This window comes from Dermacentor albipictus, chromosome 6 (assembly GCF_038994185.2).
Source record: "Dermacentor albipictus isolate Rhodes 1998 colony chromosome 6, USDA_Dalb.pri_finalv2, whole genome shotgun sequence".
Taxonomy (NCBI): Eukaryota; Metazoa; Arthropoda; class Arachnida; order Ixodida; family Ixodidae; genus Dermacentor; species Dermacentor albipictus.
The window spans coordinates 69,814,659-69,827,920 of NC_091826.1; the positions used below are offsets into that span (position 1 = coordinate 69,814,659).

The 13,262-nt window shown below is 44.5% G+C and overlaps 1 protein-coding gene across 2 annotated transcripts; it reads right to left on the bottom strand.

Annotated features, from left to right (window-relative positions):
- Positions 1-5,402: 5,402 nt before the first annotated feature.
- LOC139046895 (uncharacterized) lies at positions 5,403-12,761 on the bottom strand. Of its 2 annotated transcripts, none has more exons than XM_070520828.1 (7): positions 12,466-12,761; positions 11,596-11,707; positions 11,198-11,400; positions 9,991-10,067; positions 6,562-6,641; positions 5,580-5,697; positions 5,403-5,502 (listed from the first exon to the last, which is right to left on the bottom strand). In XM_070520828.1, exons 1-3 carry the CDS (start codon positions 12,517-12,519, stop codon positions 11,207-11,209), a joined length of 360 nt encoding a protein of 119 aa, XP_070376929.1. In that variant the 5' UTR covers positions 12,520-12,761; the 3' UTR covers positions 5,403-5,502; positions 5,580-5,697; positions 6,562-6,641; positions 9,991-10,067; positions 11,198-11,206. The 2 variants fall into 2 exon arrangements, with proteins under 2 accessions (XP_070376929.1, XP_070376930.1); XM_070520829.1 differs by having other exon boundaries at positions 6,549-6,641.
- Positions 12,762-13,262: the final 501 nt, after the last annotated feature.

A 13,262-nucleotide genomic window follows, 5' to 3' on the forward strand; every position in this document is an offset into this window, starting at 1 on the left:
GCGGCCTTCTTTCTCTCACATACTTCTGACAACCAACATTCACTTTCACTTTTTATTTTTGCTTGCATCAGTATTTGAACCATAGACTTTTTTTCCTGATACATTTCCCATTTACTGGCTACTTCATCCTGCGGCAATTGCACATTCTCTGCCTGCCTGTGCTCTCAGGATGCTTTCTGTCGTTCGGCGATCGCTTCTCGTATCTCCCTGTTCCACCACAGCCTTTGTTTCTTTTTTCCTTTTAAACGAACATGTTGTTTCTCCTTCTGTCGTTACTACACTTAGAAGCTCTTTATATTCCTACTCTTTACTTGGCCATTTACCAATTTCTTCCTCGACTCTAGTGACTATATTTGTTATTTGTTCAGTGTTCAAATTTGGACTGGCCATTTTGCACTCCTTGCTCTCTTTCCCGACTACACATCACATTTTGAAAATGATATGTTTATGGTCAGTCCCTATGCTGCTGTACCCTTCCTCATCAATGACCATTTCTCTCAACTTATCATGAACTCCTTCTGTCATCAGACAGTAATCAATGGTTGATCGCTGGTTTCCCACTTCTCACGTGATCTGCCCTTCACACTTAGGCCCTGTATTCACGATAATGAGGTTATATTGCTCACAAAGGTCTAGCATTGCCTTCCCGTTGTTGTCGGTATAGCCATCTAAATCCTGTATGCGGGCATTCATGTCACCTAACAGGATAATTTTAGCATCATTCCCGAAACACTTAATATCAGCACTTATGCATTCCACTAACTCCTTAGTCTTCTGTGTGCAATTATTTCCCGTCCACAAATACGTAACACCCAGCCAAGTTTTTTTCCCACTCAGTGTGCCTGATCACCAAAGATGGTCTTGACATTTTGAATTTACTCTTTTCCATTTGGCTCTCTGATGCATGAGCATTCCGACTCCCCCTCCCTTTCTTTCCGACTTAGTTCTGTTGCACGCTTCCCAAACATAATTCTCAATCACTGGCGGCTCTTCCGAGCCTCTATGGTGCATTTCTGTAACCGCATACACCCCTATTTGTTCTAAGAGCGTGACAAGCGCCACTGCGCGGCAGGAACCAGAAGAGCGATACTCTGTGCGCTGCAGCTTTTAAACTGAAAGGAATCTAAGAAACGTGGTCATGGGTGCGCCGAAAGCTATGGATTGTGTCAGCCAATGAGGAACAAGAATCGGCCGCGCATCTCTGAACAATGCTCTGAAACAGGAGGAGAGCACACCTCTTGTCCACCGCTAATCCATCCGCTAGAGGGGCAAATGCGGGGGGGGGGGGGGGGGGGGTTAGGTAGCTTTACTAGTACAAATGTGAATAATGCCCACTATTCGCCATAAAGACGCATAAACCCGCAAAAGAGAATTGAAATAAGATGTACCTCACAGGTACGCCTGTGAAATACAGATCTCCCTTACTTGGCAAATAAGGAACCACATCACATGGACTCGCGCATGACAGAAATGCTGGAAGAACGCTGCCAAGGATAAGTAAACAAGTGAAAGTAAAAAAATAAAGATTTCTAGTAGCATTCTTTGAATTAGCCTTGGAAGAATTAGAGAAATATATATGTTTGCGGAGCAATCACAGTTCTTTTGGATCCCTCGTTTACTGCTCTATCAATTTAAGTGCCAAAACCGACTCGTGTTGTTATTTGGGAAGTTGCATAACGTTGCATGCGTGGTCACCAGTCCTGTACAACCGCGTAGAGCGCAGGGCGCTGAGGGTCTATACGTACTGCACCCACCACGGAAGGTTATAAAAACACTCGCATTAGCGCAGCAGAGAAGTGGCTACATCAGACGGCTCCACTGATAACTACAGAAGCGTGATTAAAAAAACACATGGAATTATTCTCCATTTCCAGAGGCATTTTCTCTACTTGCTTTTTAAATAAAGAGATGTTGACCCATAAATATTTTTGCAAACAACGGTTAAATTGGTTAATTTTCGCTTTTCCTTTCTGTTTGGCTGTTGCTTTGACTCTCTGCCTCAGTAGATTGCCTAATTTCTCAACCCTTTGCAACACTTCTTCCCAGTTGCGAATTTTGCACGAAAAGTGCTGTACTATTAGGGAAAAGCCAGCAAGGTAGTGGGTAACAATCATATTGTTTATGGTTTTAACGGTTACTGCAGGGTCTGATGATAGACGCTGTTTCGCATGATTTTATTTTCCACCTTATCTAACTCATATCACAGGTATATGCTTCCGAGGACCTGCCAGCGTCGCGGCGAGCCGTCACTCGAGGAAATAATGAAACAAAAGGAAAAGTTTAACGCAATTGGCGTTTTCTCTGGCTGCAACTTGTTCCATGAGCATACAGACCAGCTGACTACGAATCGAATCCCTTTACTGGTCCCTGGATCAGTCTAAGCAAAGAAAATTGAACTAACAAAGCAACAGCAATGCGCGTGATCGTTGAATAGATGGTGACAACTGAACACATCTCGAGTTAATCGCGCGGGCACCGAATCGACGAGAAAACTGGCCTACACATTCCAGGAGATGCCGATAACTACCGCCATCCAAAAGGAGTGAAAAAATCGACAACCATTCCACTCTGAAGATGTAACGGCAGCGAGAGCTGACGACAGTCAAAGCTCTCAAACGAAAAGCAAAGTGCTTCACCTCCGCTGCGGGTCGGCCGGACGGTAGTGCAATGCCAGGCTGACCCACGGCGGAGGTGAAGCAGGCATTAACACACATATGTGGGCCCCTCCCAAAGATTTCAAAGGGTGTGTTACAGGTTTCTGTGCCCATAGGGGTATGTGCCACTGAGCTTCGACTCTTTCTGCACTATCACCACGATCGGCCTACATGATGATTTTTTCTGTTGACGGATGACGAAAAAACCATGTAAGGTTAGCCATATACAGCTTTCGCTGTAAAAGGCAGCAAAATATTGACAGCCAAATAGATTGATTTGTTAGCACTTTAGGAATGTGTGTGAGGAGTGGTGGTGTAGGCGGGGAGGGGGGGGCGGGCCCCGTCGGACCTCTCCCTGGGTACTCTACACTCTGGGAAGCTTAGTACTGGTGCGCATTCGAGCTAACGCTTGGTGAGTAATTCGAGAATTTCAAGCGTATTCGTTCTTGGCAAGTCCTTTGCCATGTGCTCAAAAAAATTCCCTCCATTGTTTAAAAGAGCAAGAAACCTTAGTCTTGGGTAGCATAATCTGCTTCTGTCTTGGCCTTGCAACAGTGTGTACAGGAGATCATCTTCGTTGCACGATGTTGTTACAAGCCTTTCGCAAGACTCGCAACCAAAATCTGTTATTAACTTAGCGATGTAGCCACCAACATATGACAAACCCGAGTAAGTCACTGACTTTGCTGTCATATCACATGAAGCCAACAAACACTGACACCAAGGACAACATAGGGGACATTACTTGCGCCTAATAAATGAAACAAAGGAATGGTATATAAATGGAAATTAAACTGGATGAAAAAACAACTTGCCGCAGGTGGGAACCGAACCCACAACCTTCACATTTCGCGTGCGATGCTCTATCAATTGAGCTACCAAGGCGCCGTTTTCCCGTCCACTTTCTTGGGGCATTTATGTGTCCTAGTAGTACCCTGGGAGTGTTAGCCAGCGCCACCACTAACAGACCTTGGTGGCGGACGTGGAATGTCCTTCTTGCCGCAGGTGTCACGAGAACGTGACCTTTTTGATCACGTGATCACCCAAAAAGATAACGTTCTCGTGACACCTGTGGCAAAAAGGACGTTCTACGTCTGCCGCCAAGGTCTGCAAGTCTGCCATGATTCTCCCGACCGAAGCATGATGTTTGCTTTTGCGATAGAATACGGTGTGTTGTTCTTCCATTGCAAGCTTTTTCAGCAGCTTCTGGCTTTTGGAACGGTGATATGAAACTTGAGTGCAACTTTGAGATCACAGAGGGGTATCGGCTTGCTCTCTGGCCATCGTTGTTTGTAGTTTGTGTACTGATGCTTTTAGTGTGTTCATAGAGGCAGTCTGACAGGTTGCATTCCACAGGCAGCGATTCAAGCAGCTCAGCTTTCCGCTTGGTTTGTTTTGGAACAGGGACAGCTCGAGCAGCAAGGTCGTTGCAAGGTATCTTCTTTTTTTTTACGGGAGGCGTCAAGTAGGTCGGATAGCCTTCGAAAACCGTGGGGACAGCGCCAGGCAAAAGTTTCTTAAAGTGGCACTCTGGAGCGTAGTTGGTCTAAAGAAAGTGCAGCATACACATGACTGTAGACGGCGACTTATCATTGATAATTCAATCCTTCCTTGCATTTTTTTTTTCCATTTGGCGCTCAACAGCAAGCTTATTATAGATCCTAATATCCTACACTGCTGGATTCAATGCTTTCCGACTAAGCGCTTACAGTACATTCACGCTAATGATTATGACTCTCCTAATGTTCTTGTTACTTCAGGCGGACCACAAGGATTGGTTTTGGGCCAATTACTATTTCTTATTTATGTTAGTGACTTACCTGTCGGTATTAACTCTAACATTAAACTCCTTGCTGATGACTGTGAGCTTTATTGTGTAATTAATAACCAACAGGCCATTTCTATTTTGCAATCTGACATTGACGCTACTCCTAACTGGTGCAACAAGTGGCTTATGAAGCTAAATACTTCAAAATGTAAGGCCATGACAGTAATGCATCCCAATAAAGTTAATTATAACTTTGCTTATACCCTTAATAACTCCTCTTTAACTCACATTACTAGTTACTGCTATCTTCGCGTGCATATAACTCACAACCTCTCTTGGAATATACACGTTGAACATGTAATTAACAACACTAACCTCATGCTAGGATTTCTATGGCGTAATTTTTCGTCCATTCCCTCCAATATAAAGATTAAATTATACACAGCCCTGGTTAGATGGAAATTAGAATATACTTGCTCTATCTGCGACCCATCTAGCTCCACATTAATCACCACCCTTGAATCTGTTAATTCAGAACCGTGCTGCCCGATATGTGATATATCTAATTATTCTCGCTACGCCAGCCTCTCTTCAATGAAATCTAATTTAGGTCTACCGACACTTCGGTCACACTGCAAGTGCTTCCGCTTAAACCTTTATTACAAAATTTTTTACACTAAACCAACACTTAAAAACTAGCTTTTCCTCCCTCCAGATTACATGTCCTCAACGATCGATCATGAACTCAAAGTTAAGATTCCTTTATGTCGCACTAACACTTGCCATGCGCCTTTTTTATAACAAACAAACAGTGACTGAAACCACCTTCCAGCTTCCATCGCTGGAATCGAAGACCCTACCGCCTTTAAAGTTGCGATTAACAATTTATTGTTAGAACACTCCTCTCTGTAATACCCTCTGGTCCTAAGAGTATGAAAATAAATAAAGTCTCCGTCACATGGAAACTGATGAAATGACACGCCTGGGCATTTCCCAGAGCAGAAGCAGCCAAAGTGCATGCAGCAGTACACCATTCGGATGTCGATCAGACCTCGTGCACCAATTTTCACACAAACCACCCTGAAAAATTTTAACAACTCAATCAGCAATCGATTGAAGAAACTACACAAATTAAGTCCTAAAACCACTGTACTTACTAGGCAGAACATGGTAGCAGCGAATATGTGCATTGATGTCCGGTGAATGTTTGCAGTAACTCCACGGCACGTGCGTTGAACCTTGTCTGTCCATTTTTGCCGGCTGGAGGCAAGGTGCCTGCCGTAGAATGAAGAACCAACTTTAGAGCAGGGAAACTCTACCTTCCGCAGTGGTACGAAAATAAGCACCGGCAGCGCATGGAATTTACCGGGGCGGATGCCAGATGGCGCTGCTCAACCAGAAAGCGTAGAGTTACTGTATATCCTACCAAGGGTAACTTTTGTCATCGCACATGGCGGTCTGGTAGCGAGCAACAGTCAGCAGCGCAAGCAAACTGCACAGTGCCCCACCTGTTTGCATCAACAGTCGCCGTAACTTGCATTTATCGAGTGATACAGGCATCTGCTGCCGCAGCCAACACAGTGACATGGACTACCGGCATTTTAGCGTTACCTCCTTTCCAACCTGCACATCTGTTTTTGTTCTTTCGCGTGCCACTAATGTGTAACTCACACATGGTGCCCGACATTCTCAATATGGGCATGATCGGTTTTGTGGGCATCAACATTTTGCAGCCACTTTTGCAGAGGCCTTTCCACCCATGTGGCTATCAACTTCATACACTTCGGACCATGTAATCACGTATGCTGGTCTCTATTCATGCCACATCACGACCGATGAAGGCCCACAAGCGTAATTTGCCCACGGCTGCAGCAGGAGAGGTCGAACGGGGAGCACCTATTACAGGTGTGTGTAAATTGGGCATCTTTGTCGCTGTGTGGACTGCAGGAGCAGATGGTTACCTCGATAGACTGTTGCCCAATGCAGCTGATGAGGTCGCCGCATCCAAGAAGCATAACACGGCAACCATCATCAAATGAGACTTGGCATTCAATCACCGCATAAGGTTCAGACAATACACTGTACATTGGCTAAGATCCACATGACAACAGTGAGCATACACGCACCGGGGTCACTTACGGTACGTTCAATCGTCTGACTGCAGCCATAGGGCTTGCCTTCGTAGCACATGGTGGTCTTGTAAGAAGCAACAACCAGCACTGCAAAGCAGATTGGACCTGTTTGCATCGACAGTCGCCATAACTTGCATTGCGAATCAATCGGGTGACACAGGCATTTGCTGCCACAGCCAACACAGCAACATGAACTACCCATCAAGTTACCCTTACCTCCTTTCCAACCTGCACATTTCTTTTTGTTCTTTCGCTGACCACTAACGTGTCGCTCACACTTGGTGCCCCACCTGCTCTCAATATGGACATTGTCTGTTTTGTGGAAATCGCCATTTTCCAGCCACTATTTCATGCCTTTCCACCCATGCGGATATAAACTTCATATGCTTCGGACAAAAGGATTGTCTCTGTTGATGCCAAATCATGGCTGAGGAAGGCCACAAGCAAAATTTGCTCATGGCTGCAGCAGGAAAGGATGGAACAGGGAGCATCAAGTACGGTGCGTGTAAATTCGGAGTTGATGTCGCTGTGCAGAGTGCAGGAGCAGGAGCTTGCCTCAAGAGACTGTTTAACAATGCAACTGACTAGGCTCTCACGTGCGAGAACTGTAACACTGACGAGTACCAAGTTGGACATCAGCGAAACCAGATTCTGCAATCACTTCAATGTAGCTTGCACAAAAATATATGCTGTCGAGAAAGAATAGCAATCCTGAACGAGACTAGGAATTAGATACGGGAATGAGAAAGCTTGCATTCAAGAAAGAAGCCACTTTACCTTGCAAGCACTGAAAGCCAAAAACATTAAGAAAAGTTACATGCTACATAGCACACAGTGCAAAGCTTAATGCAAAACACACGCCAATGCCACATCAGCTATTTCAGGAGAGGAGTCGCACATGGCAACTACACTAGAAAATATTGCTACAGATATGTTATGCTACTAGACTGACTGGTATTTATCATCATCAGCAGCAGCAGCTGTAGCAGCAGCAGCAGCCTGGTTACGCCCACTGCAGGGCAAAGGCTTCTCCCATACTTCTCGAACTACCCCAGTCATGTACTAATTGTGCCCATGTTGTCCCTGCTCACCAGAGCAGGAGAGGCCACCCTGGTGCAGTACTTGGCCACAACCTCCTATATGAATACAACAATCAAACCCCAGCCCTCAGTCCCCAGCAGCTGCGAAACAACTGACCACGGCAGTGGTCAGACCTGCGACGCAGCAGAGGGTGCTAAGAATCCTTGGATCCGGACAGGCCGCCATTGGAATCTGAACCTGGCAACAATTAACGCCAGAATGTTATCTAGTGAGGCAAGTCTAGCAGTGCTATTGGAGGAATAAGAGGGCAGTAAATGGGATATAATAGGGCTCAGTGAAGTTAGGAGGCCAAAAGAAGCATATACAGTGCTAAAAAGCGGGCACGTCCTGTGCTACTGGGGCTTAGCGGAGAGACGAGAACTAGGAGTCGGATTCCTGATTAATAAGAATATAGCTGGTAACATACAGGAATTCTATAGCATTAACGAGAGGGTGGCAGGTCTTGTTGTGAAACTTAAGAGGTACAAAATGAAGGTTGTACAGGTCTACGCACCTACATCCAGTCAAGATGACCAGGAAGTTGAAAGCTTCTATGAGGATGTGGAATCGGCGATGGGTAAAGTCAAGACAAAAATACGCTATACTGATGGGCGACTTCCATGTTAAGGTAGGCAAGAAGCAGGCTGGAGACAAGTCAGCGGGGGAATATGGCATAGGCTCTAGGAATAGCAGGGGAGAGCTATTAGTAGATTTTGCAGAACAGAATAATATGCGGATAATAAATACCTTCTTCCGCAAGCGGGATAGCCGAAAGTGGACGTCGAGGAACCCGTACGACGAGACTAGAAATGAAATAGACTTCATACTGTGCGCTAATCCTGGCATCATAAAAGATGTGGACGTGCTCGGCAAGGTGCGCTGCAGTGACCATAAGATGGTAAGAACTCGAATTAGCCTAGACCTGAGTAGGGAACGGAAGAAACTGGTACATAAGAAGCCAATCAATGAGTTAGCGGTAAGAGGGAAAATAGAGGAATTCCAGATCAAGCTACAAAACAGGTATTCGGCTTTAACTCAGGAAGAGGACCTTAGTGTTGAAGCAATGAACGACAATGTTGTCGGCATCATTAAGGAGTGTGCAAGAGAAGTCAGTGGTAACTCCGTTAGACAGGACACCAGTAAGCTATCGCAGGAGACGGAGGATCTGAACAAGAAACGCCAATGTATGAAAGCCTCTAACTCTACAGCTAGAATAGAACTGGCAGAACTTTCCAAGTTAATCAACAAGTGTAAGACAGCTGACATAAGGAAGTATATTATGGATAACATTGAACATGCTCTAAGGAACGGAGGAAGCCTAAAAGCAGCGAAGAAGAAACTAGGAAATGGCAGGAATCAGATGTATGCGTTAAGAGACAAAGCCGGCAATATCATTACTAATATGGATGAGATAGTTCAAGTGGCTGAGGAGTTCTATAGAGATTTATACAGTACCAGTGGCACCCACGACGATAATGGTATAGAAAATAGTCTAGAGGAATTCGAAATCCCAAAGGTAACGCCGGAAGAAGTAAAGAAAGCCTTGGGAGATATGCAAAGGGGGAAGGCAGCTGGAGACGATAAGGTTACAGCACATTTGTTGAAGGATGGTGGGCTAATTGTTCTAGAAAAACTGGCCACCCAGTATACGCAATGCACGACCTCGAGCGTACCGGAATCTTGGAAGAACGCTAACAAAATCCGAATCCATAAGAAAGGGGACGCCAACGACTTGAAAAATTATAGACCGTTAAGCTTACTGTCCGTTGCCTACAAAGTATTTACTAAGGTAATCGCAAATAGAATCAGGAACACCTTAGACTTCTGTCGAGCAATGGACTAGGTGGGATTCTGTAGAGGCTATTCAACAATAAACCATATTCACACTATCAATCGGGTGATAGAGAAATGTGCGGAATATAACCAACCCTTATATATAGCTTTCATTGATTACGAGAAAGCGTTTGATTCTGTCGAAACCTCAGCCCTCATGGAGGCATTACGGAATAGGGGCGTAGACGAGCCGTATGTAAAAATACTGAAAGATATATAGCGGCTCCACTGCCACCGTAGTCCTCCATAAAGAAAGCAACAAAATCCCAAAAAAGAAAAGGCGTCAGGCAGGGAGATACGATCTCTGCAATGCAATTCACAGGAGAGCACGTTGTTGGGCGAGTCGGTCGTACATACTTAAAGAAGGGAATTGCGCTAAAAAAGACACGGACGAGTCTTGTCCTTACTCGTCCGTGTCTTTTTTAGTGCAATTCCCTTCTTTAAGCAATTCACAGCATGTTTACAGGAGGTATTCAGAGACCTGGATTGGGAAGAATTGGGGATAAGAGTTAATGGAGAATACCTTAGTAACTTCCATTCGCTGATGATATTGCCTTGCTTAGTAACTCCGGGAACCAATTGCAATGCATGCACACTGACCTGGAGAGGAAAAGCACAAGGGTGGGTCTAAAAATTAATCTGCAGAAAACTAAAGTAATGTTTAACAGTCTCGGAATAAAACAGCAATTTACAATAGGTAGCAAGGCACTGGAAGCGATAAGTGAATACATCTACTTAGGGCAGGTAGTGACCACGGATCCGGATCACGAGACGGAAATAATCAGAATAAGAATGGGCTGGGGTGCATTTGGCAGGCATTCTGAGATCATGAACAGCAGGTTGCCATTATCCCTCAAGAAAAAAGTGTATAATAGCTGTGTCTTGCCAGTAGTCACCTACGGTGCAGAAACCTGGAGGCTTACAAAAAGGGTTCTACTTAAATTGAGGACGACGCAACGAGCTATGGAAAGAATGATAGGTGTAACATTAAGGGATAAGAAAAGAGCAGATTGGGTGAGGGAACAAATGCGAGTTAATGACATCTTAGTTGAAATCAAGCAAAAGAAATGGGCATGCAGGACATGTAATGAGGAGGGAAGATAACCCATGGTCATTAAGGGTTACGGACTGGATTCCAAGGGAAGGGAAGCGTAGCAGGGGGCAGCAGAAAGTTAGGTGGGTGGATGAGATTAAGAAGTTTGCAGGGACGACATGGCCACAATTAGTACATGACCAGGGTAGTTGGAGAAGTATGGGAGAGGTCTTTGCCCTGCAGTGGGCGTAACCAGGCTGATGATGATGATGTCCCTGCAAGCCTTAGGTTTCTGCCCCGTAGGTGAGTACTGGTAAGACACAGCTATTATACACTTTTCTCTTGAGGGATAATGGCAACCTGCTGTTCATGACCTGAGAATGCCTGCCAAACACACCCCAGCCCATTCTTATTCTTCTGATTATTTCAGTCTTATGACTGGTATTAAGTACGAGCAATGAATCGGTTGACCTTTAATGTTTGGATGAGGAAGAGGAACGATCTCTAACAAGAATGTGGAATGAAAAAGCTGGCACTCATTGAAAAAATATTATACTTGGCACAAATGGTATTTGACAAGGCCAGGAAGCTCATTAAGGAAGGGCAAACTGATGGAACTCTTTTAGTCAGTGTCATTTGTGCTTGTTCAGAGGTTGCAGGTACATATGAAAACACAGAATTTTTGCTGTTGAGATACCTGGATGACTCAGCCAATATCCGGAATGATGGTGGAAGCTTTTTTCACTCTTGACACAGTCGTCTGTAGACGTGATACCTCACCCAAAGTCTTCTGCATGCGCTTCTTTGTTCGTGGTGTAGAGCCTTGCGAATTTGGCTCCAGCCCCTTCCAGTTGGTGTAGATGGGGGCTCCTGTGATAACCAAGATGTGCTTGGCACAGACTGTTGGGGCAGAACAGTGACACATGAGATACAGCAGAGATTAGCCAAACTCATGTAGTGTATTCTTTTATACTGAACTGTAAATATGAAAAATGTTCATGTCATCTGCTACAAACAAATGACATGTACCTCAAGACTAGCAAGTCAATACAGTATATATCAAGCATATTTATTTCTGAACCAGGTGTTGTTTACCTTGCAGTAGCAGCCAAAGTCCACACAATGGCCTTGTTGTAGCGGGCAGCAGCTTCTGTTTAGTGCGTGGAGTGTGTTTCTTTATACTGGTGTCGTCCTCATTACTGCATGTCTGGAACACAAATTTTTGACTGCATCAGAAATTGAATAAGCACAATTTTGAAATATGAAAACATGTGACATTGGGATTGTAATTGTTTGTGACTACAGAACACATGCAAATATACACTGTTTGTTCTATGGTGTTTAAGCAGGATGGTAAATAAATATTGCTACTCTTCATAAAATTGATGTCTGCCTAACTACAACGCATGTCAACAGCTTAAGTATTATTAAGGTCACAAATGAGAACATTTGTGTGCTCATTTATACACTAGAAGAGATCATACTGCTGGTTTCACAAGCAAATGCATGAACGTGATGCACCGCTTCACTACTGCAAAAGCAAATGTCCTCAGGTAAACCAAACTGAACAGAAAGAACATTTGGAACCAACAGGTACGAAATATGGGTGAATTGTCATGCGTGCAACTGTTTAATACACTAAATTCAGTCCTTTAGCTTCAGTTAATCAAAGGGTTATTCGGTTCGGTGGACGAAAGTTCGAATAAAAAAAATATTTTGATAAGGCTACTCAATTACCCACGGCTACGGCTACAACAAGATGAAAAATGTGACGCGCGTTCCGATATTGCTTTCTCTTTCGTGAATGTGTGTATAATGATGGCCTCGCAACTAGAAGGTAACAGCAACGGAGGGTCCTGACTGCCCATATGTAACGCAGCATCTAGTTCGCTAAGTTGCCTCCGCCTGTAAGTTAACGAGAGCAATATTACATAAGGATTCAGGCAGCGATATTAAACGACTCACCGGTACTGCTGTACTCAGTCGCAGAATACCGTTCACGTCCCGATGCAGACGCATGGCTCACGACCGAAACCTAGCTTTCGGGCTTGACGTGTTCGGGCAAACACGTCACTACACCACAGAACACCTATGACTTCACCCCAAGTTAAATAACGCGAGACTTCGAAGCGCAATAAACTAGTTTTAGCAACAAAGAAGCAACGAATCATTCCGCACGTGCCGACGCGCACTCGAAAATACCGGTAAAAATTTTAAATCCAGGCCAGAGAACACGTGGGAGATCGATGATGCTGAACGCTATTTGCGTTTATAATGACAAGAAAAGAATAAAGTTACTAATAACGAGTACAGTATCTAATTAGGAATGATAATGTGTATTCTTTCATATGTAATAAAGCGCTTCGGTAACTGTAGAAGAAAGTTTGTGAGATAAAATGGATGAATGGGCGGATGGATGTTACGAGCGTCTCCTTTGGAACGGGGCAGTAAGTTGCGCCACCAAGCTCTTGCTATTAATTGTACTGCTTAAAGGGAAACTAAAGTGAAAAATAATTTCTTCTGCATCAGAAAATTACCGTTCTACAACACCAAAAACACCACTCTTACAACAATAAGATGTTTGGTAAGCCAGAAAAAGCGCAAGAACGAAATACTGGTGACGACGCCTAAAGCAATGCCTCCTTTACTAGATGCCAGCCGCGTTGTCCGTAAACTCGGTTCCTGGCCCTCTCCCTTTACTCTCCTCCGCGAAAAGGCAACGAGCGCCGCTTGTGGCGGACGTCTGCGTCACGTGCTGCGGC

Excerpts from the sequence above, each read along its gene's own strand:
- LOC139046895 (XM_070520828.1), bottom strand. The coding sequence starts at position 12,519 with ATGCGTCTGCATCGGGACGTGAACGGTATTCTGCGACTGAGTACAGCA. Across the intron at positions 11,708-12,465 it reads GACTGAGTACAGCAGTACCG|ACATGCAGTAATGAGGACGA; the intron begins GTGAGTCGTTTA and ends TTTGTGTTCCAG. Across the intron at positions 11,401-11,595 it reads ACTTTGGCTGCTACTGCAAG|TCTGTGCCAAGCACATCTTG; the intron begins GTAAACAACACC and ends CTGCCCCAACAG.